This window comes from Hyla sarda, chromosome 1 (genome assembly GCF_029499605.1).
Source record: "Hyla sarda isolate aHylSar1 chromosome 1, aHylSar1.hap1, whole genome shotgun sequence".
Classification (NCBI taxonomy): Eukaryota; Metazoa; Chordata; class Amphibia; order Anura; family Hylidae; genus Hyla; species Hyla sarda.
In genome coordinates, this window is record NC_079189.1 from 243,304,722 (window position 1) to 243,331,306 (window position 26,585).

A 26,585-nucleotide genomic window follows, 5' to 3' on the forward strand; every position below is an offset into this window, starting at 1 on the left:
GATATTTTAAAAGAACAAAATAAATCCCAGAAAGGGAGAACAATATGTAGAATACAATCATCTCTAAAAAGAGATGAGAATTAGATAGCAATCCAAAGAAAATAGTATCTGAAAAATTAAGATCATACATAATTACCGTTTTAACCCCTTAAGGACCAAGCCCATTTTAACCTTAAAGGGGTACTCCGGTGAAAAACTTTTTTTTTTTTTTTTTTTATCAACTGGTGCCAGAAAGTTAAACAGATTTGTAAATTACTTCTATTAAAAATCTTAATCCTTCCTGTACTTATTAGCTGCTGAATACTACAGTGGAAATTCTTTTCCGTTTGAAACACAGAGCTGTCTGCTGAATCACAAGCACAGTGCTCTCTGCTGACATCTCTGTCCATTTTTAGGAACTGTCCAGGGTAAAAGGAAATCCCCATAGCAAACCTATGCTGCTCTGGACAGTTCCTAAAATGGACAGAGGTGTCAGCAGAGAGCACTGTGCTCGTGATTCAGCAGCTAATAAGTATAGGATGGATTAAGGTTTTTTAATTGAAGTAATTAACAAATCTGTTTAACTTTCTGGCACCAGTTGATTTAAAAAACAAAACAAAAAAGTTTTTCACCGGAGTACCCCTTTAAGGACCAGGCCAATTTAATTTTAGCGTTTTCGTTTTTTCCTCCTCGCCTTCTAAAATCCATAACTTTTATATTTCCATCTACAAACCCATATAAGGGCTTGTTTTTTGCATGACCAATTGTACTTTGTAACGGCGAAACCCAAAAAATATTTTTTTAGGGAGGAAATTTAAATGAAAACCACAATTTTGCACATTTTGGAGGGTTTTGTTTTCACACTGTACACTTTACTGTAGAAATGACATGTGTTCTTTATTCTTTGGGTCAATACGATTAAAATGATACACATGGCTATATATTTTATATTTTTGTACCGCTTAAAAAAAATCTAAAACTTTTTGTACAAAATCAGTAATCTAAAATTGCCCTATTTTGACCACCTATAACGTTTTCATTTTTCCTTATATAGGGCGGCATTTTTTGTGCCGTCATCTGTATTTTTTATTGATACCATATTTGCATATATAAAACTTTTAGATAATTTTTTATACATTTTTTGGGGAATAAAATGTGACAAAAAAAGCAGCATTTTTGGACTTTTTTTTTTATATTTTACGTTTACGCCATTCACCGTACGAATCATTAACATTATATTTTGATAGTTCGGACATTTACGCACCCGGCAATACCAAATATGTTTATGAAAGAAAAACTAATTCACGCTTTTTGGGGGTAAAATGGGAAAAACTTTTCATTTTTATGGGGGGAGGGGATTTTTCACTTTTTTTAAACTTTTTATTTTTACATTTTTTCACTTTTTTTAAAAACACTTTTTATGTCCCCGTAGGGGACTATTAATAGCAATCATCTGATTGCGAATACTGTTCAGTGCTATGTATAGGACATAGCACTGATCAGTATTATCGGCTATCTTCTGCTCTGGTCTGCTCGATCTCAGACTAGAGCAGAAGACCCGAGGAGACGGGTGGAGGCAGGTGAGGGGACCTCCGTCTGCCATTACAGATAATCGGATTGCCGCCCCAGCGCTGCGGGCGATCCGATCATCTATTTTAACATGCGCATTGCCGCAGATGCCGTGATCTTTATTGATCACAGCATCTGAGGGGATAATGGCGGACATCCGCGTGATCGCGGATGTCGGCCATTACCGGCGGGTCCCCGGCTGCTGATAGCAGTCGGAACCTGCCGTGTATGATGAGAGCACCGTTCCGATGCTCGCGGTCATACACAGGACGTAAATGTACGTCCTGGTGCGCAAAGTACCGCCAAGCCAGGACATACATTTACGTCCGTGGTCATTAAGGGGTTAAATACAGGGGCTTCAAGAAGGATGGTGCAAAAGTAAATGGCCAGTAACTGAAAATCAAAGCAAAACGGACTTAGTTGCTCAAAACAACCAATAGCAGCAAAGCTTTGATTTTCAAGAGCCAAATTTGAATAGGGATGGTGCACCTCCACAAACACTTTTTCACGTTCAACAATACCTAAAGGAGACTCTAGGGGAACGTTGGATTGGCTGCGCCAAAAACACTGTTCATCAATGTTGTGGCCTCCACTAAAGCCAGATCTAACACCCTGTCACTTCTTTATGTGGGCTATATAAGTTACTTAGTGTATCTTCCCCACCAGCCACAGGATCTGAACAACCGAGACAACACATCACTGGAACAGCGGAGTCCATATTTAAAAATATGCTGGCATATGTCTGGATAGAACTGGACTACCGCCTAGACGTCTGCGGTGTCACCAATGGAAATCACTTTGAACATTACTAGTATATGGATAAAACTTGGATAGATAGTGTAGATAGTGTTATAGATAGATAGTGTCATTTAATGTTAATTTGTGTTCTCTGTTAGGAATATTGAGGATATAATGTTGCACCATCCTTTTTGAATCATTTTGTGTAAGGCTGGGTTCACACTACGTTTTCTCCCATACGGGAGCGCATACGGCAGGGGGGAGCTAAAACCTCGCGCTCCCGTATGCCTTCGTATGCGCTCCCGTATGTCATTCATTTCAATGAGCCGGCCGGAGTGAAACGTTCGGTCCGGTCGGCTCATTTTTGCGCCGTATGCGCTTTTCCCCCGGACCTAAAACTGTGGTCAACCACGGTTTTAGGTCCGGTTGTGAAAGCGCATACGGCGCAAAAATGAGCCGACCGGACCGAACGTTTCACTCCGGCCGGCTCATTAAATGCATGACATACGGGAGCGCATACGAAGGCATACGGGAGCGAGAGGTTTTAGCTCCCCCCTGCTGTATGCGCTCCCGTATGGGAGAAAAGGTAGTGTGAACCCAGCCTAAGAAGGCATAAGCAAACAAAAGAACTTGGTGGCCTCTGGACTAAGATACACACAGGAGGGGGAGGGAGAAGACAGTGGCTGTGGCAGTGCAAGGTGACCAAGATTAGTGGCTTTCTTATTGTTGTGAAAACCAGCTTTAGGGCTTGACCACACTGCAGACAACCAGATGGCGAAATTTCGGTTGCAGCAGAGTCCCTTTGTTTTCAATGGGATTTTGCTGCTCTGTGCATACTGTGCAATTTCCATAGCGTAATTTCACCAGCAGAATGGACGTCCACCCAGTCCTACTGCTAATGATTTCGGCGGCGCCTGCTGCATACAGAATTTCGCTGACTGAATGTCTGAAGTGTGGACAGGCACTAAGTATAAACCTTGGGCAATGTAGTTCAGTGCTAGTTTAATCATATAGTTCAGTGTATGTCTTTAGTATTAATGTATGTGTAGTCAAAACCCTCATCATTTTATGTAAACCACACCTTTTTCACACTAGACTTTTTCTCACTATTTTATTTATTTTTTTGTAAATGGCTACCTTGCTTTCCATTTTGAAGACTTGCATTTGCTCAGTCCATATTAATGCTTAATAACAGAGGGACTTAATGTTGCTTTTGTCACAGGACCCAAAAGAATATCTTCCATTTCTCAACACACTGAAGAAAATGGAAACCAATTATCAAAGATATACCATCGACAAGCACTTGAAAAGATATAAGAAAGCTCTGGAACATCTCAGCAGATGTGGTAATAGTCTTGTCTATATCGCTTACTCTATGAAAACATTCACACGTGCAGTAGAAATTACAATTTGCAGGATCATACTTGTAACTTTTCGGCTGTGGCTAGAATGGAGGCACTTCTATAGCATTCTGGTTGTATTGTTTTGCACTTTGGTGAAGCACTTTGACCCCTTTACATCTTTGTGTTCCATTTTTGGCATAGATAATGACAGCTGATGAGGCCCAAGTATTTAGCTTTAGTAGCCCTGCTGGTTTTAGCAGTGGTAATAATTGGGGGATATATGACAGTTTTTTGCTGTAGTGTGCATACACCTGTATAACTTTTAATTTTCTTGTTACCATAGGACCAGAGCATTTCATTGAGTTTTTAAACTTGGTTAAAGATCAAAATCTCTACACTGAAGCCCTAAAACTTCATCCTGTTGGATCTAGTGAATATAAAGTGAGTAAGCATAGTGTTAAAGAAATATTAATTTCGGCATACATAATACATACATAATAGTCGGCATACATAGCTGTCACTGGTGCAAGGGACAGAGAGACCTCAACACTTTTGTGCTGTTTGAGCTAATAGGAAAGCAGACCTGTCTTGGTTAATATGCTGCCTATTACCATATTTAATAAAAGTGAAATATTTAATGGAGGCAGCAGCCAAATATTTTTTTTTTAAGAATAAATACACCATTCCATCCACATTGGTAAGTTAAAATCCTTTTGGCATAATTTTTTTTTTAACCCCTTAGGGATTCAGCCTATTTTCACCTTAAGGACGCAAATTTTCATTTTTGCATTTTTGTTTTTTCCTCCTTCCCTTTTAAAAATCATAACGCATTTAATTTTGCACCTACAGACCCATATAAGGGCTTCTTTTTTGAGTCACCAATTGTACTTTGCAATGACATCACTTATTTTATAATATAACCTGCGGCAAAACCAAAAAAAAAATATTTGTGGGGTGAAATAAAAAAGAAACACAATTTTTTTAATTTTGGGGACTCCCGTTTCTACACATTGCACCTTATTTTTTTTCTGTAGGTCCATATGGTTACAAAGATACCCAATTTATATAGGTTTTATTTTATTTTACTACTTTAAAAAATTATAAACTACATGTACCAAAATTAGTAGGTTTAAAATTGGCATCTTCTGACCCCTATAACTTTTTTATTTTTCTGGTTACGGTATGTTATGAGGGCAAATTTTTTGCGCAGTCGTCTGTCATTTTTATCGGTACCATTTTTGTTTTGATGGGACTTTTTGATCGCTTTTTATTAATATTTTTATGGTATGTGAAGTGACCAAAAATGCTCAATTTTGGACTTTGGAATTTTGTTACGTGCACGCCATTGACCGTGTGGTTTAGCTAACCTTATATTTTAATAGTTCGGACATTTATGCACGCGGCGGTACCACATATGATTATTTTGTTTAACCCCTTCAGGACCAAGCCCATTTTGGCCTTAAGGACCAGAGCGTTTTTTGCAAATCTGACCACTGTCACTTTAAACATTAATAACTCTGGAATGCTTTTACTGATCATTCTGATTCCGAGATTGTTTTTTCGTGACATATTCTACTTTAACATAGTGGTAAAATTTTATGGTAACTTGCATCCTTTCTTGGTGAAAAATCCCCAAATTTGACGAAAAAATAGAAAATTTTGCATTTTTCTAACTTTGAAGCTCTCTGCTTGTAAGGAAAATGGATATTCAAAATACATTTTTTTTTTTTATTCACATATACAATATGTCTACTTTATGATTGCATCATAAAATTGACGAGTTTTTACTTTTGGAAGACACCAGAGGGCTTCAAAGTTCAGCAGCAATTTTCCAAATTTTCACAAAATTTTCAAACTCAATATTTTTCAGGGACCAGTTCAGGTTTGAAGTGGATTTGAATGGTCTTCATATTAGAAATACCCCACAAATGACCCCATTATAAAAACTGCACCCCCCAAAGTATTCAAAATGACATTCAGTAAGTGTTTTAACCCTTTAGGTGTTTCACAGGAATAGCAGCAAAGTGAAGGAGAAAATTCAAAATCTTCATTTTTTACACTTGCATGTTCTTGTAGACCCAATTTTTTAATGTTTGCAAGGGGTAAAAGGAGAAAATTTTTACTTGTGTTTGTAGCCCAATTTCTCTCGAGTAAGCACATACCTCATATGTCTATGTTAATTGTTTGGCGGGCGCAGTAGAGGGCTCAGAAGCGAAGGAGCGACAAGGGGATTTTGGAGAGTATGTTTTTCTGAAATGGTTTTTGGGGGGCATGTTGCATTTAGGAAACCCCTATGGTGCCAGAACAGCTAAAACCGCCCACATGCCATACCATTTTGGAAACTAGACCCCTTGAGGAACGTAACAAGGAATTAAGTGAGCCTTAATACCCCACAGGGGTTTCACAACTTTTTGCAAATGTAAAAAAAAAAAAAAATCTAAAATGCTTGGTTTCCCAAAAATTTGACATTTTTACAAAGGGTTAAATCAGAAAATACCCCCCAAAATTTGAAGCCCAATTTCTCCCAATTCAGAAAACACCCCATATGGGGGTGAAAAGTGCTCTGCTGGCGCACTACAGGTCCCAGAAGAGAAGGAGTCACATTTGGCTTTTTTGAAGCAAATTTTGCTCTGGGGGCATGCCTCATTTAGGAAGCCCCTATGGTGCCAGGACAGCAAAAAAAAACACATGGCATACCATTTTGGAAACTAGACCCCTTGGGGAACGTAACAAGGGGTAAAGTGAACCTTAATACCCCACAGGGGTTTCACGACTTTTGCATATGTAAAAAAATATATATATTTTTTTACCTAAAATGCTTGGTTTCTCAAAAATTTTACATTTTTGCAAAGGGTTAAAGCAGAAAATGCCCCCCAAAATTTGAAGCCCAATTTCTCCCGATTCAGAAAACACCCCATATGGGGGTGAAAAGTGCTCTGCTGGCGCACTACAGGTCTCAAAAGAGAAGGAGTCACATTTGGCTTTTTGGAAGCAAATTTTGCTCTGGGGGCATGCCGCATTTAGGAAGCCCCTATGGTGCCAGGACAGCAAAAAAAAAACACATGACATACCATTTTGGAAACTAGACCCCTTGGGGAACGTAACAAGGGGTAAAGTGAACCTTAATACCCCACAGGGGTTTCACGACTTTTGCATATGTAAAAAAAAATATATATTTTTTACCTAAAATGCTTGGTTTCTCAAAAATTTTACATTTTTGCAAAGGGTTAAAGCAGAAAATGCCCCCCAAAATTTTAAGCCCAATTTCTCCCGATTCAGAAAACACCCCATATGGGGGTGAAAAGTGCTCTGCTGGCGCACTACAGGTCTCAAAAGAGAAGGAGTCACATTTGGCTTTTTGGAAGCAAATTTTGCTCTGGGGGCATGCTGCATTTAGGAAGCCCCTATGGTGCCAGGACAGCAAAAAAAAAACACATGACATACCATTTTGGAAACTAGACCCCTTGGGGAACGTAACAAGGGGTAAAGTGAACCTTAATACCCCACAGGTGTTTCACGACTTTTGCATATGTAAAAAAATATATATATTTTTTACCTAAAATGCTTGGTTTCTCAAAAATTTGACATTTTTACAAAGGGTTAAAGCAGAAAATGCCCCTCAAAATTTGAAGCCCAATTTCTCCCGATTCAGAAAACACCCCATATGGGGGTGAAAAGTGCTCTGCTGGCACACTACAGGTCTCAGAAGAGAAGGAGTCACATTTTGGCTTTTTGGAAGTGCTCTGGGGGCATGCCGCATTTAGGAAGACCCTATGGTGCCAGGACAGCAAAAAAAAAAACACATGGCATACCATTTTGGAAACTAGACCCCTTGGGGAATGTAACAAGGGGTAAAGTGAACCTTAATACCCCACAGGTGTTTCACGACTTTTGCATATGTAAAAAATAAAATAAAAAAAATCACTAAAATGCTTGTTTTTCCCCAAATATTTCATTTTTACAAGGGGTTATAGCTGAAAAATTACCCCAAAATTTGTAGCCCCATTTCCCTTGAGCAAGGAAATAACCCATAAAAGCACGTAAAATGCTTTGCTGGTGAACTACAGGTCTCAGAAGGGAAGGAGCAAAATTTGGAGAGAGAATTTTTTGGGGGCATGTCGGATTTATGAAGCCCCTTTGGAGCCAGAACCCCGGGAACCTGCTGAGGTATTCATCTAGGGGTATAATGGAATTTTTTTTAAGTTTTGTTTAGGGGTTTAGCAAGATAGTGAAAATAAAACTATACCTGCCAAGGTATTCATCTAGGGGTATAATGGATTTTTTTTTTTTGTTAAGGGTTTAGCAAAATGTTGAAAATATAAAACTATACCTGCCAAGGTATTCATCTAGGGGTATAATGGAATTTTTTTTTTTGTTAAGGGTTTAGCAAAATGTTGAAAATATAAAACTATACCTGCCAAGGTATTCATCTAGGGGTATAATGGGAATTTTTAGTTTTATTAGGGGTTTGCCAATTAGTTTTTTTTAATAGTTTAGTGGAGAAAAAGGGGGAAATAAATGAATTGCTCACATGTCATTCCAAGGGTGCATTGGGTAGAGTTATCCAAAGTCATTCTAAAAATAATTAAAGGGGACAAAATTAGATATCATATGTTGTGTGATAGATTTTAAAACAGTCTTCAATGCACAGACCGGGTTTGTGGGGACATGTCTCACAGTGGTATATAGTGCATTTTCTAATGCCACGCTTGGAGCACACCCGACACCGCTTCTGTTGCCTACTCCCCGATTCTCTACGGGGAACTACCGCAGGAAAATGTTGCCCTGGAACTATTCTGTTCTCCGATCCTGTGGCTCTGCTTTCCTCCCCTTCCGGATCCCCAAACAGAAAGTCCTTAATAACATTTTCCTGGAATTGCAGGTATGTGCATGTATTTCCTGCACGTTTGTACACCACAAATGAATTGTACATGGTAATTTGGAAGAGGTGCAGTGCCAATTTTTTATACCAGGTCTTAGTTTTGCGTAGGGCAGTGTACGGCTGCAAGGCCTGATCTGACAGATCCACCCCTCCCATGAACTTATTATAGTCCTGGATACACACCGGTTTAGGGGCACTCTCTGTGGTACCACGGACTTGGACAGGGGTGGATCTGTCTGGGTGTAAGGTGGTTAGTACAAGAACATCACGCTTGTCCTGGAACTTCACAAGCATCATGTTGTCCTTGCACACAGCCTTGCTTTCCCCCTTCTTCAACTTTTGCCGTACAAAAATTTTAGGCAGATCCCTTTGATTTCGCCTGATGGTACCACAGGCCACAGTCCCCTTGGCAAACAGGCATTGTAGTAATGGGACGCTAGTGTAAAAATTATCAAGGTAGATGTTATACCCTTGATCTAGCAGGGGGTGAACTAGATCCCATACTATTTTTCCCGTTGTTTTTAGTACGGGGGGACACTCTGGGGGCTCTATTTTAGAGTCTTTCCCCTCATAGACTCTGAATTTGTGCGTATAGTTTTACCCCATACCTGGCCCGTTTGTTAGGCAGGTATTGCCTAAAGTGCAACCTTCCTTTGAAGTGCACAAGAGATTCGTCCACTGCAATCTCTTTTTCTGGGGTGTAAACTTCAGAACATTTTTGATTTAAATAATTAACAAGGGGCCGAATTTTATATATGCGATCAAAATTTGGATCACTGGGAGGTGGACAATTTTCATTATTAGCATAATGTAGAAATTTGAGGAGGGCTTCAAACCGATTCCTTGGCATGACCGACCGGTACAGTGGAGTATGGTAAAGCATATCATTACTCCAATAGGAGCGAATTGTGGGCTTTTTAACTATGCCCATGTTAAACAAAAGGGCAAAAAATGTTTTGAGCTCTAGTGCATTGGTTGGCGTCCATTGATAAGGCCTAGCATGATATGCCTGTGGATTGGCCGCAATGAATTGCTCAGCATACCGGTTGGTTTCCTCCACTATCAAATTAATCAGCTCTTCTGAAAAGAAGAGCTGAAAAAAATCAGCTTCTTTCAACCCCACGGTGTCAACACGAATGCCTGCAGTGTTGACACCGTGGCTGTCCGGGCATGCTGGGAGTTGTAGTTTTGCAACATCTGGAGGTCCGCAGGTTGGAGACCACTGGTATTGAGCAAAGGCCACTTAATACCGATCCGGAAGCCAAGGCCAGATCAGTACAAGAGAGTGCTTCATGTGAGAGAAAATGGCACGAATATTGCTTTTCTCCAGGATTGCGCACTCACCACAGATCAGAGAGTCCTAATTCAAACAGCAAGTCCCCAAAATTAGAGCCAAGGCCATCGCATAAAGCAATATCCACCCCACATCTATTTAAGTCCCCCAATAACAGTGAAGGGGCTACTGGGAACTGATCAACACAGGACATAATATCACGGATCGCTACAGCGGAATATGGAAGGGGCATAATACTTTATAGGTCATAGAAAAGTCGCCCCAATAGCGACCAATCAACTTGCTTCTTTCATTTTTAACAAGGCCTCTGCAAAATGAAAGAAGCGATCTGATTGGTTGCTATGGGCAGTTGGGCAACTTTTCCTTTTGCACAGGTTTTGATAAATCTCCCCCTATATTTTCCATTGTTATACTTTGAAGGATTGTTAGTATTCCAAAATGGTTAATATAATTTTTATAATCAAGTTGATTATAACATTAATCACATAATTATCATTAGCATTATAACTAGAGATGAGCGAACTTACAGTAAATTCAATTCGGCACGCACTTCTCGGCTCGGCAGTTGATGACTTATCTTGCATAAATGAGTACAGCTTTCAGATGCTCCCGTGGGCTGGAAAAGGTGGATACAGTCCTAGGAGACTCTTTCCTAGGACTGTATCCACCTTTTCCAGCCCACCGGAGCACCTGAAAGCTGAACTAATTTATGCAGGAAAAGTCATCAACTGCCGAGCCGAGAAGTTCGTGACGAATCGAATTTACTGTAAGTTCGCTCATCTCTAGTTATAACCTAGGAATAACAATGTGCACATATCTGAAACTTTTCTTTATTATTTATTGAAAAATGTAATAAAAATATTTTGAAAAGGAATATGGAAGGGACATATACACAACAATGAGGATATATATACTCAATAGAATAAAAGTGACAATGCAAACAAATGTACCTGCAATCCGCATCCACACAAGATCCCTGACATTCTAACAGGATAGATCTGTACACATGTACACTCAATCCCTGTGAATAGCCAGTGTGAGTCGAGTAATAACCGAGTCTGACCCAAGCTTTGTGTAGGAAGGGTAAGTTGTCAGCACTCAAATAGGTGAGGGTGCCAATAACCAACGGCAGACTGTTATAAGGATTACTCAGCCCTCTCACATTCCAACTAAGAAAAATAATATTGATAGCCATAGTGCAGAAATAACCAGGTAATGGTCAGGGTATTAAAAACCCAACAAGGGCAGAACATAGGCATAAAAAGACAACAATTCAGAAGAAAGTAGTTAGGAATAAGGCAGCAGTCTCAAAAAGGACACTAGATGGCAGCAATTTAGATATTATTTAGTAGATGGCTCAGTGGTCGCTTCCTGGTTCACCACACTTTGTTATCTTTCAGGCTATTAATGATGCCTATGGAGACCATATGCTTTCAAGACATGGCTATGAACAAGCTGGCCTGATCTACGCTCGCTGTGGTAGTCTTGAGAAGGCTCTTGATGCTTTTGTTGCATGTAGTAGTTGGCAGCATATCTTATCCATAGCTTCTCAGTTGCAATACTCAGAGGAAAAAATGGCTGCTTTGGCTAGGACCGTATCAGGTGAGTGTGCCACCTTACATGTCAGTTGTATGTAGTGTTATGTAGCTTGATCAGGAGCTGTTTATATATCCATATTTGTATCCTTTCCAGGCAAACTAGTGGAGCAAAGGAAGTACGGGAATTCAGCTGTACTACTAGAACAGTATGCTGAGGTATTTTATTGTTACGGTTCTCATTTTCTAATCACCTTATTTTAGTTGAAAAAAACAAAAGGCTAATGGCAAAAAGCACTGTCTCCCTATTGGTTCTTAGGTTGTAATGACTCAATGACACACAAGGGTCTACAGTACCATAAGGAAGCCTAGCATCCCAAAGTCCAGTTGTCTGGCCATACCAAACAAGTCCTGAATGCTGAATCAGCATTTGGGCTGTTGCTTGGTGTAATAAAGCAATAGTAAATTGTCCCTCATTACCCAATGCAAATAGCAGCCAGTTCCAATGCTGAATAGAAGAGGAACCCCCCTGCACGCCCCCGCCTCCACACCCACCGCCTAACACCTCCATACCCTCCCCCCCCCCCCCCCCGGCACCCCTGAAACTATGCTAGGAATACCAATGTGAGCCTGGAATGAAAATTGTACTGAGACTGGAAGCAAAGTATTATCTGCCTAACAATGGTAAATTCATTTTAGGACTATGAGGAAGCAATTATTGTACTGCTGGAAGGAGCCCTTTGGGAAGATTCTTTACGATTGGTAAGACATTTCAATAGATTTCAGTGAATTGCGATGTCTGTGAAGAAGTCAAAATGTAGAACTTTACCAAGTTAACATTATATTATCTAATATAACTAGAGATGAGCAAAGTTACAGTGATTCGATTCGTCACAAACTTCTCGGCTCGGCAGTTGCTGACTTTAGCCTGCATAAATGAGTTCAGCTTTCAGGTGCTCCGGTGGGCTGGAGACTCTCTCCTAGGACTGTATCCACCTTTTCCAGCCCACCGGAGCACCTGAAAGCTGAACTCATTTATGCAGGCTAAAGTCAGCAACCGCCGAGCCGAGAAGTTTGTGACGAATCGAATCACTGTAACTTCGCTCATCTCTAAATATAACCTCAGACAGAATGATATAACACAGTTTGCAGGAATCTGCCTTTGTTCTAGGGAATAGGTCAGCCACTCAGCAATAGCTGATGGGGGCAGGTGGCACCTCATGTAACTCCATCGAAATTAAAAGTAAATGCTGCTATGCTCTTTAGCAGTAACAAGAGTAAACCCCCACTAGAGCAGCTAATAAAAACAGCTAATATCTCTATCTGTAGATTAGTAAACTCTACACTAATGTCCTGGAATCAGTCTATGCTATAGATAACTTCTCCATCTGTAGACAGCACAGACTTGTGAAACCATACTCCTCAACTACTAAATGGAATCTTTAGGGAGGTGGGCGCTGTTGCTGGGTGACTGACTTATTTCCCAGAAGAAATGTAGTTTGCAGGTCATAAATTCCTGAAAGCTGTGTTTTGTTCTTCTGGAGGCAGCCACCCAGGTGATAGCTAGATAAGCACATACCTGGAAGTAGCTTTCATCAACTCTATACGTTCAGACTCTATGTGTTGCCAATAATTCTTAACAAATGTCTTGTGAAAGGACAACCTAGCTGCTTTAACCCCTTAAGGACTCAGCCCATTTTGGCCTTAAGGACTCAGACAATTTAATTTTTACGTTTTCATTTTTTCCTCCTCGCCTTCTAAAAATCATAACTCTTTTATATTTTCATCCACAGACTAGTATGAGGGCTTGTTTTTTGCGCGACCAGTTGTCCTTTATAATGACATCACTCATTATATCATAAAATGTATGGCGCAACCAAAAAAACACTATTTTTGTGGGGAAATTAAAACTAAAAACGCAATTTTGCTAATTTTGGAAGGTTTCGTTTTCACGCCGTACAATTTCTGGTAAAAATGACGTGTGTTCTTTATTCTGAGGGTCAATACGATTAAAATGATACCCATTATTATATACTTTTATATTATTGTTGCGCTTAAATAAAATCACAAACTTTTTAACCAAATTAGTACGTTTATAATCCCTTTATTTTGATGACCTCTAACTTTTTTATTTTTCCGTATAAGTGGCGGTATGGGGGCTCATTTTTTGCGCCATGATCTGTACTTTTTTTTGATACCACATTTGCATATAAAAAACTTTTAATACATTTTTTATAATTTTTTTTAAAATAAAATGTATTAAAAAAGTAGGAATTTTGGACTTTTTTTTTTTTTAGTTCACGCCGTTCACCGTACGGGATCATTAACATTTTATTTTAATAGTTCGGACATTTACGCACGCGGCGATACCAAATATGTCTATAAAAAATGTTTTTTACGCTTTTTGGGGGTAAAATAGGAAAAAACGGACGTTTTACTTTTTTATTGGGGGAGGGGATTTTTCACTTTTTTTTTACTTTTACATTTTTTTTTTTACACTTGAATAGTCCCCATAGGGGACTATTCATAGCAATACCATGATTGCTAATACTGATCTGTTCTATGTATAGGACATAGAACAGATCAGTATTATCGGTCATCTCCTGCTCTGGTCTGCTCGATCACAGACCAGAGCAGGAGACGCCGGGAGCCGGATGGAGGAAGGTGAGGGGACCTCCGTCCGGCGTTCTGAATGATCGGATCCCCGCAGCAGAGCTGCGGGCGATCCGATCGTTCATTTAAATCGCGAACTGCCGCAGATGCCGGGATCTGTATTGATCCCGGCACCTGAGGGGTTAATGGCGGACGCCCGCGAGATCGCGGGCGTCGGCCATTGCCGGCGGGTCCCTGGCTGTGATCAGCAGCCGGGATCAGCCGCGCATGACACGGGCATCGCTCCGATGCCCGCGGTTATGCTTAGGACGTAAATGTACGTCCTGGTGCGTTAAGTACCACCTCACCAGGACGTACATTTACGTCCTGCGTCCTTAAGGGGTTAAGGCTAAAACCTAGAGGAATTCCTTTTGTCACTGCCTTAGACGTAGCAGACCTTCTTGAGGAGTGTGCTTTGATGCGTGCTTGTCACATGACAGAAATATTCTGCTTGAAAATTGTGCTTCAGCAGAATCACATTGATTTCAATGGGATACTGCTGCACTGTGCACCCGGCGGAATTTCCGTGGTGGACATTCTGCAAATTTTCCAGTGTGTAACTGTGGAAGTTGACCTAGAAAGTCCTTTGAGCCCTGTAAACGCTTCAAAGTGATTCTAAATGGCACCTTCCCTCTTTTTACCATCCTATGTACCTTGGGGAGCAAAGGCCTCGATGGCCATATTGGATAAACCTAAGACTTCATCTTCTGCCTCCTCCCGTGTTTTCTGTAGTGTCACTAACGTTGTTGATGGGAAAGCGTATAGATTGCAGAGATCCCTCAAAGGGAATGATAGCACATATATACTTTAAGCATTTGGAGACCATATACACACCACTAACTTCTGTATCTGCAAGTCTATATTCCTGGCAAGGTAGAGCATCTGCTATCTCGTTCTTATGACCTGGAGGCTCTCAAGTGTGAACCTCTTTTTACTTTAAAAACCTGTTGAGCGGTTTTATCTTAAGCATTGGTCTCACCAATCTGTCCTTTTTCAATGTGGTACCAGGTTTCCCATAAAAATCTATGGGAGATTTTAGTTTTTTTTGGTGCCTCCCAGGAGTACTACTTTAATCAAGTGGTGAGCAAGAAAAAGGGTAAACATACCTTATTTGCAGTTTCACAGGGGCCAGAAGTCAAGAGGAGTGGAGGCACTGGCACCATAAAAACAGTCTTTAAAAACATTTTGTTTATAAGATTGCCTATAAAGCTGTCATAGACAAAAATTTATCTGCAGATCTCAGTCTAATAGCTAAATGTAAAGTGAAAGCAGCCTTACCCAGATCCGTGGTACGGTTCCGGCAATACCTGTTGTATCACCCTTCATTGTTAAAAGGCGACTTTGCTCAATAGAGGTCCTGTTTCCATTGCACAAAGCCACCTATAAGCATTGTATATCTAGAGAAGATAAAAGAAAGCAGAGCTTCTTATAGGGAAGTATTTCGATAACACAATTATCGTGTATAAATAGTGGCCTAAGGGTAACTGCTCACCTTCTTGGGTTGTGTCAACAGACAAAACTACTATACAGACATGAAGAAAGAGATGGTGCAGCCTTCCAGGAATCAGCGCCGGTCCGTGCTGGCCGAGAGCTCCACAGGATAAACAGAGGAGCCTGGATTTTTGGTGCAATCCACCAAATGAGGAGTAGTTGGTAAAATTACAACTGAGCTTTTATTTCAAGCTAGTTTTTTAAACTAAGAGTTCAGTTGTGATTATACCAGCTTCTTGTTGATTGGTGGATTGCACCAAAATACCAGGCCTTTTCTTCCCTGTTTATCCTGGCTATTAACAGTAGAGGCTAACAGGTATCTCCAGAACCAGACCACGGAAGTGATACCTGATTGTAATCTGGTTCACCTGCACTAACACTGTGTATTGGGTTTATTGCGGGTAAACCGGTTGTCTGTTTCCCTTTTAAGCTTTCATATTAAATGCTGTGTTAAATGGCCTTAAAGGGGTACTCTTGTGGAAAACTTTTTTTTTTATTATTAACTGGTGCCGTAAAGTTAAACAGATTTGTAAATTACTTCTATTTAAAAATGTTATTCCAGTACTTATTTATTTCCAGTACTTATCAGCTTCTGTATACTACAGAGAAAGTTGTGAAGTTCCTTCCAGTATGACCACAGTGCTCTCTGCTGACACCTCTGTCCATGTCAGGGACTGTCCAGAGCAGGATAGGTTTGCTATGGGGATTTGCTCCTGCTCTGGACAGTTCCTAAAATGGACAGAGGTGTCAGCAGAAAGCACTGTGGTCAGACAGAAAAGACATTCAGAAAGAAAAGAACTTCCTCTGTAGTATCCAGCAGCTGATGAGTACTGGAAGGATTAAGATTTACATATCTAAGGCTATGTAAACATGGGCTTTAGACCCACCTGCTGTGCCACACCACCGTTTTCTCCAAACTGCAGTCAGTAGGGCACAGTGTATCATGAAGCTCTGCAGGACTACACAGAGAAATTGGCATGTCTCTTCTTTCTCCATGTGGTACCATGTCTATATATATATATATATATATATATATATATATAATATATTATTATTATTATAATAAAAATTTTTTTTTTTTTTTGTAAAGCCATGTTATTTTTGGCCATGTACACATACCCTAAGGTTTATTCAACAATACCTATCTTTTTTCCTCATAGATACACAAATACAAGCGCCTTGATATCATAGAGACAAACCTAAAGCCGGCTGTAATAGAAGGTAAAAACCTCAATTGAAGTAGCTTAAAGGGGTATTCCAGGAAAAAACTTTTTTATATATGTCAACTGGCTCCAGAAAGTTAAACAGATTTGTAAATTACTTCTATTAAAAAATCTTAATCCTTTCAGTACTTATGAGCTTCTGAAGTTAAGGTTGTTCTATTCTGTCTAAATCCTCTCTGATGACACCTGTCTCAGGAAACGCTCAGTTTAGAAGAGGTTTCCTATGGGGATTTGCTTCTAAACTGGGCGTTTCCCGAGACAGGTGTCATCAGAGAGGACTTAGACAGAAAAGAACAACCTTAACTTCAGAAGCTCATAAGTACTGAAAGGATTAATATTTTTTAATAGAAGTAATTTACAAATCTGTTTAACTTTCTGGAGCCAGTTGATATATAAAAAAAAAAAAAGTTTTTTCCTGGATAACCCCTTTAAACCATAGCTCTTAGTAGCTGGTATTGATCTCTTCTGTCTAAAATTTTCTTTTCTAGCTAAAAAAAATCACATGCTATTCCTGGATGGCCAGAAAACAACATTCCTTCGCCACAAGCAGCGTCTTTCCATTGTTCGAGACCTGAAAGAAAAGGCACAACAAGGCTTGCTAGGTATTAATATAGCTGTGTTCTGTAAATGTTCTATAAAGTGCCTTGTCTAAAATGGATTGAGATTCATGTGATTTTCTCTGCATATTATAAGCAATGATGAGAATTAGGATAATATCCACTGCAGCACTCTTGACACATTACAGGCTGGTTTACCAAAATCGGTACTGACTGGTTGTTATGGGCAACCTCCACTCTTCCTTTACACATTTGATGAATTGATAAATCTCAACTTACTAATGCCAAATCTTGTCACTACTGCAGTTGCAGAGAACCTGTCAGTAGTTTCATGTTCCTTATTAGAACCATCTGTCAATCACTCCGTAATCAATGATTAATTCTGAACAGGGTTCTGAGTAATGAGATGGTCCATTGGCCTCTCCTGACAGATCCCTCCCTGGAGGACTGCCCCGACGTTCCTGGCTGAAGATATAGCATAGCTGTTCAGAGTGGAATATAGATTGTTCTGATAGAGCAGCCTGTCAGTGTTTCATGTCTGGGATTTAGGCAGCATGGAACTGGTATTCCTTTTACTCCAGGGAAATAAAATGTATCCAACTTCATGTGAGAAAAAACCATCCTAAGGCATTTGCTTTTACTCATCACTAAAAGTTACCTTTTGTATAGCCTAAAGATGTTGTTAAAACATTTTACAACACTTGATACTGTATACTTTTCTATTTAGTACTGTATTTTGTGTATTTTTTCTTAGATGATGAAATCCCTGGAGGTCCAGAATCTGACCTGTTCTCAGACACAAGTAGCATTGTGACAGCAAGTGATATGAGTGGAAAATATTCTCACAGTAATTCAAGAATTTCCTCGTAGGTTGTTCCTAAAATAATAATAATAAAACACTTATGTTAATTGTCACAACTACTGACCTTGTCCTCCTTCATACAGGAGATCGTCTAAGAATCGGCGAAAAGCTGAACGCAAAAAGCACAGTCTCAAGGAAGGTAGTCCCTTAGAGGATGTGGCCCTTCTAGAAGCACTGGGTGAAATTATCCGTACAGTTGATAATATGAGAAGTGAGTTGTGTGTCCTTATGAAAAATAAATGATAAATCAACATTTCAAGGGCTAGTCAGTTTAGCTTGACTTGGTATTAAGGTGTACCTGTACCTGTACCTTGCAAAAACCTTTATTATAATGTAGGAGGTAATAACAGTACAGTAACCCCCTGACATGCGATGGCCCCGACGTATTATAAAATCGACATACGATGGCCTCTCAGACATACGATGCTTTTATATGTCAGGGCCATTGCATTAACTGCTATCCGACAGCGCAAAATGCTTAAGCTGCTGTCGGATAGCAGTTTAAGCATACAGGGCAGGTTCGCTTACCTATCCCTGCTGCTCCGGGTCCACTTTGCTATCCTCCGGTGTCTTCTGCATCTTGTCTGGGGTCCGGGCCTCGCTTTCTGAGGTCGTTATTGCGTCACTACGCACGCCGCGCCGGCGCAGCAGCGTAACAACGTCACCAGAAAGCAAGGCCCCGACCCTGCAAAAGATGCGGAAGAAGCCGGAGGATCGCGAAGAAGACACCGGAGCAGCAGAACAGCATCGGGAGCCCCTTGGACAGAATCTGGAGCGGTGAGGACCTGGTCCGGAGTGGTGGGGACAGGGAAGTACAGCTTCCTATACTTTACATTGCACGGATCCCTCAACATACGATGGATTCGACAAACGATGGGTCGTTTGGAACGAATTACCATCGTATGTTAAGGGACCACTGTATATGTATATTTGTAATATACATTGGTTACAAAATGTGTATTCTTTTATGGTGAAAACATGCTGAGACAAAATACAGGAAGTGTGGGCAAGACTGACAAGCCGGGGGCGTGTCACAGAGTCTCAGTGCACAGAGCCCCGCTTGTCCTCGGTGCGCAGAGCCCCGCTTGTCCTCGGTGCGCAGAGCCCCGCTTGTCCTCGGTGCGCAGAGCCCCGCTTGTCCTCGGTGCGCAGAGCCCCGCTTGTCCTCGGTGCGCAGAGCCCCGCTTGTCCTCGCTGCGCAGAGCCCCGCTTGTCCTCGCTGCGCAGAGCCCCGCTTGTCCTCGCTTCCCGGAGCCCCGCTTGTCCTCGCTTCCCGGAGCCCCGCTTGTCCTCGCTTCCCGGAGCCCCGCTCGTCTTCGCTTCCCGGAGCCCCGCTCGTCTTCGCTGCCCGGAGCCCCGCTTGTCTTCGCTGCCCGGAGCCCCGCTTGTCTTCGCTGCCCGGAGCCCCGCTTGTCTTCGCTGCCCGGAGCCCCGCTTGTCTTCGCTGCCCGGAGCCCCGCTTGTCTTCGCTGCCCGGAGCCCCGCTTGTCCTCGCTGCCCGGAGCCCCGCTTGTCCTCGCTGCCCGGAGCCCCGCTTGTCCTCGCTGCCCGGAGCCTGTTAATGTCGTTAATTGTTTCTGAGAAACAGGAATTGTCCAACACAGAGGTTGCTTCATGCTCATATTATAGGGAATGCAAGCATTTATTCAAATAGATGTCAGCATAGTTCAAAGTTCCTCTTTTTAAAAAGGCAGCTAGGGCTGTTAAAAAAAACAGAGAAAAAAAACATACCATACTCTTCTCTCCCGGGGCAAGTGTAAATGCTCCTTTCTGCCCTGACCGTTTCTTTACTTATCTTGATGATATCTCAGTCTCGCTGCAGCGGATTTAAGAACATCATTGGCAGCGTGTCATCGAGGTAAGTACACATAAATGCTGGGGCGAAAAGTATTGCCAACCCTGGCCTGTAAGAGGTGAGTATGGCATAGTTATTTTACCGCTGGATGTCTGCTTACTGTTTAAACAAATTGGACTACTCCTTTAAAGAAAGATTTGAAATAAAAAGGGCCTGAGTATTGTAGCTTAGACCTCTCTTTACAGTGGAATTTTATTCTGGATGATGGGAAAGTCCGCTGGTGATAACACACTGCTTATATACTGGAGAACAAAGGTTCCCATTTTAGTTTTAAAGCAGTTGTTCAGACAATAATGTATTTGAATTTTTTTTTTTACTGTGTTCTGGTTTGGATAAGAAAAAATAAAAAAAAAATGTCCAACCTGCCACCAATCTCATGCTGGTTTATTTTTTATTTTTTTTGCTGTTCAGCACATCCAGCTCTCATGTCCAAAACTCTGTACATCAAATGGGCTGGGAGGTGAGGGGTAGCGAGGAGGCTATTACCATCAGAGAGAGAGATTTATCAAAGCCTGTGCAGAGGAAAAGTGGTGCAGTTGCCCATAGCAACCAATCAGATTTCTTCTTTTATTTTTAAGATGCCTTTTTAAAAATGAAAGAAGCGATCTGATTGGTTGCTATGGGCAACTGCACCACTTTTCCTTTATAACACCCTTGACAATTCTCCACCTAATCACCTTCTTATAATTTAACCTACTAAAGAAAAAGCCCAGGACTATTTCAGGTCCCTGTCACTCTCCGTATAGATATGTCACAGTGACCTCTAGATCCGGCAAGTAGTAGCCCTCACAAGAGCAAGTTTTGCTACCAACAATTAATGTTATCACAGGATAAAGTCTGTTCTGAGTTGTTGTATGAATATCTTGAAAATTTGGTGAAGATTTACCAAGCTGTCTTAGGGCCAGTTCACTCTGAGAATTTCTACCTGGACAAATTCTGCTGTGAAAATTAATTGGTACAAATTCTGCTGCAGAATCCCATTGACAGCAATGGAAGGCTAATTGGATTCCACCCGTGCCTTACTATAAGACAGCTTGATAATTTTTCCTCATTGTTCTTATAAAAGTTCTGTCCTAACTGAAGACAGACTATGAAAAAAACAATCCCGATAAGCTTGGGGAAAAAAAAAATTATAGAAAGGCAAACATTTTCCTTTTTTCTTTTGTTTTGTAGGTGAGGTGAATAGTCTATTGAAAATGCTTGTCCTGTTTCTTTATGATACGGATGCTAGAGAACTGCAACACATTTATCGTGAATTGCTCCAGCTGATAGAGACTTCAATACCAGATATCTGGACTCCATGTGCACAGCTAAATGCTGCACCTCCAGTAAGTCTACTTTTTGCATACCTTCCGAAAGTGGTTTGCAGCAAAATTAATCAGGGATATGACATACAAAAATCCTTGCTCCTGGTCCAGCACCACTGCCACTCTGGATTGCTGGCACAAGTGTCCCTGTACACTCAGCACAGGCACGCTGCAGCCAACCAGTGGTGATTTGCCTTAGTATCCCATGCTTAGTCAACAGGCATGTCATTGGGATTCTTTCACCATGTAGTCTAGAGCAGTGGCAATGCAGGACCAGGAATGAGTGGAGGGGTGAATGTGATTGTTTTGTTTTTTGCCTTCCCTCTGGGTAATTCTGTAAAAAGGAGCTGGGAAACTGTTAGTTTCTGATAATTTACTCAAAAGGTGGAACCAGACTTCCGGTTCCGGCGTGGGCATGAGAGGAGCGAGAAAACGGAGCTGCCTGGCGTGGGCTTAATAGACCTCACAACCTCCCCACCAGAATGCCCAGAATGGGAGTAACTCAGTGACACAGGTGATGGGATTAACATCCAGTAAGGAGGGGATACAGCGCTCATTACCGGGGCGCTGTATCCCCTCCTGACTGGCGTGATAACCCCTCATCCAGCAGGCTCCAGGACCTACAGCACAGATACCCGCTCCACCTCAGTGATCACTAAAGGAAGCTAAGACTGGTGCCCATTGTGAGTGATCCGACATCTAGAACGGGATTCAAAATCTCCAAACAGCAGCAGGCACATCAGGTCAGTCACCCAATCTGCGCCACAAGAACTTGTACTCTGACCGCCAGTCTCCCTACGAAGGGTTTATTATACGACTACAACACAGCTGCCTCTCCCCCTCTGGGGTCACCTCACAGGGGGGGCTATCTCACCCACTGCCCCAGTCTTTTGTCCCGGCCTCCTCCCTGGGACCTACCTGCAGAGGTACACACACAGTAATTTTGGGGACTCTCCCTACTCATTATTCCTGACCGTCACTTTAACATTTACTTAATGGAAGAATCCACTGGGGACCCTTATCTCTGTGCCGCACTGTTTATAGCAAGAATCAAACCCATGGAGCGCTTTCTAAGTAAGGGGAACCAACGCCCCGCTCCTTCATCTTCTGAACCGATCTCTACATCTGTACTGGCTCCAGCGGGTTCTGTCCCGGAGGCGCTGACAGACATGGAGGAGGCGATGGGCCCTACCTACCTCTGTGGGTAACCTCTCTAGTGCTGCTGACACACCGAACAAGGACGTACATGATCCCATGTCAAGGAATCTACACTCTCTGGCTGCTGAACTGGTCAAACTTATAATACCCACTATCCAGCTGACTCTTGAAAACACTATGCGCTCCATGCTCACTCAATTACAGTCTGATTTAAGTGCTTATCAGGGACGACTGGATGAGGCAGAACACTGAATTGTCGCTCTGGAAGACTAGAATAGTGGACTGGCTACTAGGCTGAGACGCGCAGAAACTGATCTATGCAATGTGGGTGGGATGTTGGAGGATCTTGAGAACAGATCCTGCACAATAACCTTCACCTGGTCAGTTAATCTCTTCCTCGTATCGAAGAAGGTCAATGCCCAAGACAAGTCATCCTCAAATTCTTGGATTATAATGATAAAGTGGAAGTTCTGAGAGTGTACCGCAAACACTCACCGCCACTAACTTTCCGCCACATGAAGATACTTATTGTTGAGGATTTCTCGGCAGAGGTCACATAGCAGAGAAGAGCATTCAGACAGGTGTGCATGGAGCTGTACAAAGCCCAAAAGGCATTTCAAGCTCCAGTACCCAGCAGTCCTGAATGACTTCCACTTCCACCAGATTGCACTTTTACAGCCCCATAGCAGCAGAGACGGCACCAACCTACTTGTTGGCGGACCAGCAGCGTTCCACAGGATCTCCACCTCAATGCACTGCACCCCCTGGGAGAGACAACGATTCAGCTCCCAGATCCACAAGGTGAACGGTGGGACTCTTTGGTCTTGGCCATAGTGGAGATTGCGGTGTGACTGTTTGAGGTTGTGGACAGGTGTCTTTTATACTGATAACAAGTTCAAACAGGAGCCATTAATACAGGTAACGAGTGGAGGACAGAGGAGACTCTTAAAGAAGAAGTTACAGGTCTGTGAGAGCCAGAAATCTTGCTTGTTCGTAGGTGACCAAATACTTATTTTCCACCATAATGTGCAAATAAATTCTTTAACCCCTTAAGGACTCGGGTTTTTCCGTTTTTGCACTTTCGTTTTTTCCTCCTTACCTTTTAAAAATCATAACCCTTTCAATTTTCCACCTAAAAATCCATATTATGGCTTATTTTTGGCGTCACCAATTCTACTTTGCAGTGGCATTAGTCATTTTACCCAAAAATCTACAGCGAAACGGAAAAAAAAGTCATTGTGTGACAAAATTGAAAAAAAAACCGCCATTTTGTAACTTTTGGGGGCTTCCGTTTCTACGCAGTGCATATTTCGGTAAAAATTACACCTTATCATTATTCTGTAGGTCCATACGGTTAAAATGATGCCCTACTTATATAGGTTTGATTTTGTCGCACTTCTGGAAAAAATCATAACTACATGCAGGAAAATTTATACGTTTAAAAATGTCATCTTCTGACCCCTATAACTTTTTTATTTTTCCACGTACGGGGCGGTATGAGGGCTCATTTTTTGCGCCGTGATCTGAAGTTTTTATTGGTATGACGTTTGTTTTGATCGGACTTTTTGATCACTTTTTATTCATTTTTTAATGGTATAAAAAGTGACCAAAATACGCTTTTTTGGACTTTGGAATTTTTTTGCGCGTACGCCATTGACCGTACGGCTTAATTAATGATATATTTTTATAGTTCTGACATTTACGCACGCGGCAATACCACATATGTTTATTTTTTTTACACTGTTTTATTTTTTTTATGGGAAAAGGGGGGTGATTCAAACTTTTATTAGGGAAGGGGTTAAATGACCTTTATTAACACTTTTTTTAAACTTTTTTTTTTGCAGTGTTAAAGGGACCTATAACACTGCAACACACTGATCTCTTACACAGATCACAGCCGTGTATTAACACGCCTGTGATCAGTGTTATCGGCGCTTGACTGCTCCTGTCTGGATCTCAGGCACGGAGCAGTCATTTGCCGATCGGACACCGAGGAGGCAGGTAAGGGCTCTCCCGGTGTCCGGTCAGCTGTTCGGGACGCCGCGATTTCACCGCGGCGGTCCCGAACAGCCCGACTGAGCAGCCGGGTCACTTTCAGTTTCACTTTAGAAGCGGCGGTCAGCTTTGACCGCCGCTTCTAAAGGGTTAATACCGCACATTGCCGCGATCGGCGATGTGCGGTATTAGCCGCGGGTCCCGGCCGTTGATTAGCGCCGGGACCGACGCGATATGATGCGGGAACGCGGCGCGATCCCGCTTCATATCGCGGGAGCCGGCGCAGGACGTAAATATACGTCCTGCGTCGTTAAGGGGTTAAAAAACAGACTGTGATTTTATAGATTATTTTTTCTTATTCTGTCTCTCATAGTTGAGGTATACCCATGATGAAAATTACAGGCTACTCTCATCTTTTTAAGTGGGAGAACTTGCACAATTGGTGGCTGACTAAATACTTTTTTGCTGCACTTCTTCTCCAGACAGCTTATCCGTTCAGGAGACTGAAAAAGCTGGGGGAGTACTGTGAGCCCTGCACTGTGTACTGCCTGCCACCCAGCTTTTCCAGTCTTCTATAGAGAATATTTGTCTTGCAAAGCAGCCATATTGGAGCTCTTCAGGAGTCTGCCATAGCTATGTGGCACGCATACTGGATAGGTCATGACCTGTCCTGTAGATATCTTGTGAAATACTAATGTCAGAAGTAAAGGGACAATTATTAAAGACTTGAGAGATTTTTCTGGATTGGCTTAAAAAAGAAAGTCCCGCAGAAACTGCAGTGTGTAGTCAAGTGCTACATGTTCTCACATAAAAAGCTATTTTTGTGTACATTTTTCAGTTCAATTTAAAAAAGTAAATCCCAATATACACTTTCTTTTCAGGTTTTAGGTCCTCATTCAACTGCTAATAGCATAATGTCATCTTATCAACAGCAGAAAACAATAAAACCTACAGAGCAAGGTAAGGGTCCAGGTCAGAAATGTCTTTGAATGTACAGGCGTTTTCCACGGAAAATTCATTAATGGCCTATCCACAGCACTGTAAAGCTGCAGCACCCAGATGTAAACAATGTACAAACCCAGAAGTGGACAGCTCTTTACCATGGTTACAATGCAACTCCCTTTCACTTTACTTAGACACTACACCGGTGTTTTCCAAACTGTGTCTCCAGCTGTAGCAAAACTACAACTCCCAGCATGCCCAGACAGCCATTGGCTGTCCGGGCATGCTGGGAGTTGTAGTTTTGCAACAGCTGGAGAAACACTGTTTGGAAAACACTGCATTACACAATGACTACACAATAACGCAGCACACAGCACTTCACCAGTGTATCAATAGATCTTCAGAAATTGTTCACTACATGTTATTGGTACAGTGTGCTACATAACCATTCCTCAGTATAGTGTGGAGATATAAGGCAATGTAGCACACTGTACCAATAACATATGGTGAACAATTTCTGAAGCTCTATCGATACACTGGTGAAGTGCTGGGTTATTTCTGCTCTATGGGTATTGAAGGCGTGGAACATTTTGACATTGATATGCGATGCGGCTGGAATATCGTACTGATGTACACTTGTGCTGTGATTGTGGACAATTAATATGGACATTGTGTCAGCAACTACCACACTGAATACAAAATACAATTCTACAAAGCGCATTTATAAAAGTAATTATAACACAATAGCATGTGGATGACTACCTAGGGATGAAAATATCACAACTGACTAATGGTGACTAGAAATATGCCCAAGTCTACCTGCATAGTCATCCTTTATGTTATTGTATACATTACAGTGTGAACTGTGATCTACTGTGAATATAAAATGCACAGGAAAATAAAACACACAGGAATATAATACCGCAATTTCCTTTGGAGATCTGTGTGCGCCTAACATTAGTAGCTAATTGACATGATTATTACTGGGGCTGTCATACCTACTCCAGAATAGATGATCAATTAGTGTGTGCGGTACCTGAGAATATATATATTTCTCTATCGGCTCCATTGGGGGACACAGACCGTGGGTGTATGCTGCTGTCTCTAGGAGGTGTGACACTATGGTAATAAAAAAAGTCAGCTCCTCCCAGCAGGATATACCCGCCTCCAGGCTCTGAGCTAGTCAGTTTAAGCTTAGTGTCT

The 26,585-nt window shown here is 41.6% G+C and overlaps 1 protein-coding gene across 3 annotated transcripts in view; it reads left to right on the forward strand.

Moving 5' to 3' along the window:
• Nucleotides 1-26,585, forward strand: part of ELP1 (elongator acetyltransferase complex subunit 1) — a 90,172-nt gene that overhangs the window by 52,381 nt on the left and 11,206 nt on the right. For all 3 annotated transcript variants that reach the window (XM_056569725.1, XM_056569737.1, XM_056569730.1), the window contains exons 26-36: nucleotides 3,509-3,632; nucleotides 3,973-4,070; nucleotides 11,206-11,407; nucleotides 11,498-11,559; nucleotides 12,040-12,102; nucleotides 16,644-16,704; nucleotides 17,195-17,308; nucleotides 18,018-18,129; nucleotides 18,209-18,336; nucleotides 21,154-21,308; nucleotides 25,322-25,400. In XM_056569725.1, coding sequence (XP_056425700.1) covers nucleotides 3,509-3,632; nucleotides 3,973-4,070; nucleotides 11,206-11,407; nucleotides 11,498-11,559; nucleotides 12,040-12,102; nucleotides 16,644-16,704; nucleotides 17,195-17,308; nucleotides 18,018-18,129; nucleotides 18,209-18,336; nucleotides 21,154-21,308; nucleotides 25,322-25,400 — 1,198 coding nt within the window. The remainder of the gene's footprint in view (nucleotides 1-3,508; nucleotides 3,633-3,972; nucleotides 4,071-11,205; nucleotides 11,408-11,497; nucleotides 11,560-12,039; nucleotides 12,103-16,643; nucleotides 16,705-17,194; nucleotides 17,309-18,017; nucleotides 18,130-18,208; nucleotides 18,337-21,153; nucleotides 21,309-25,321; nucleotides 25,401-26,585) is intronic.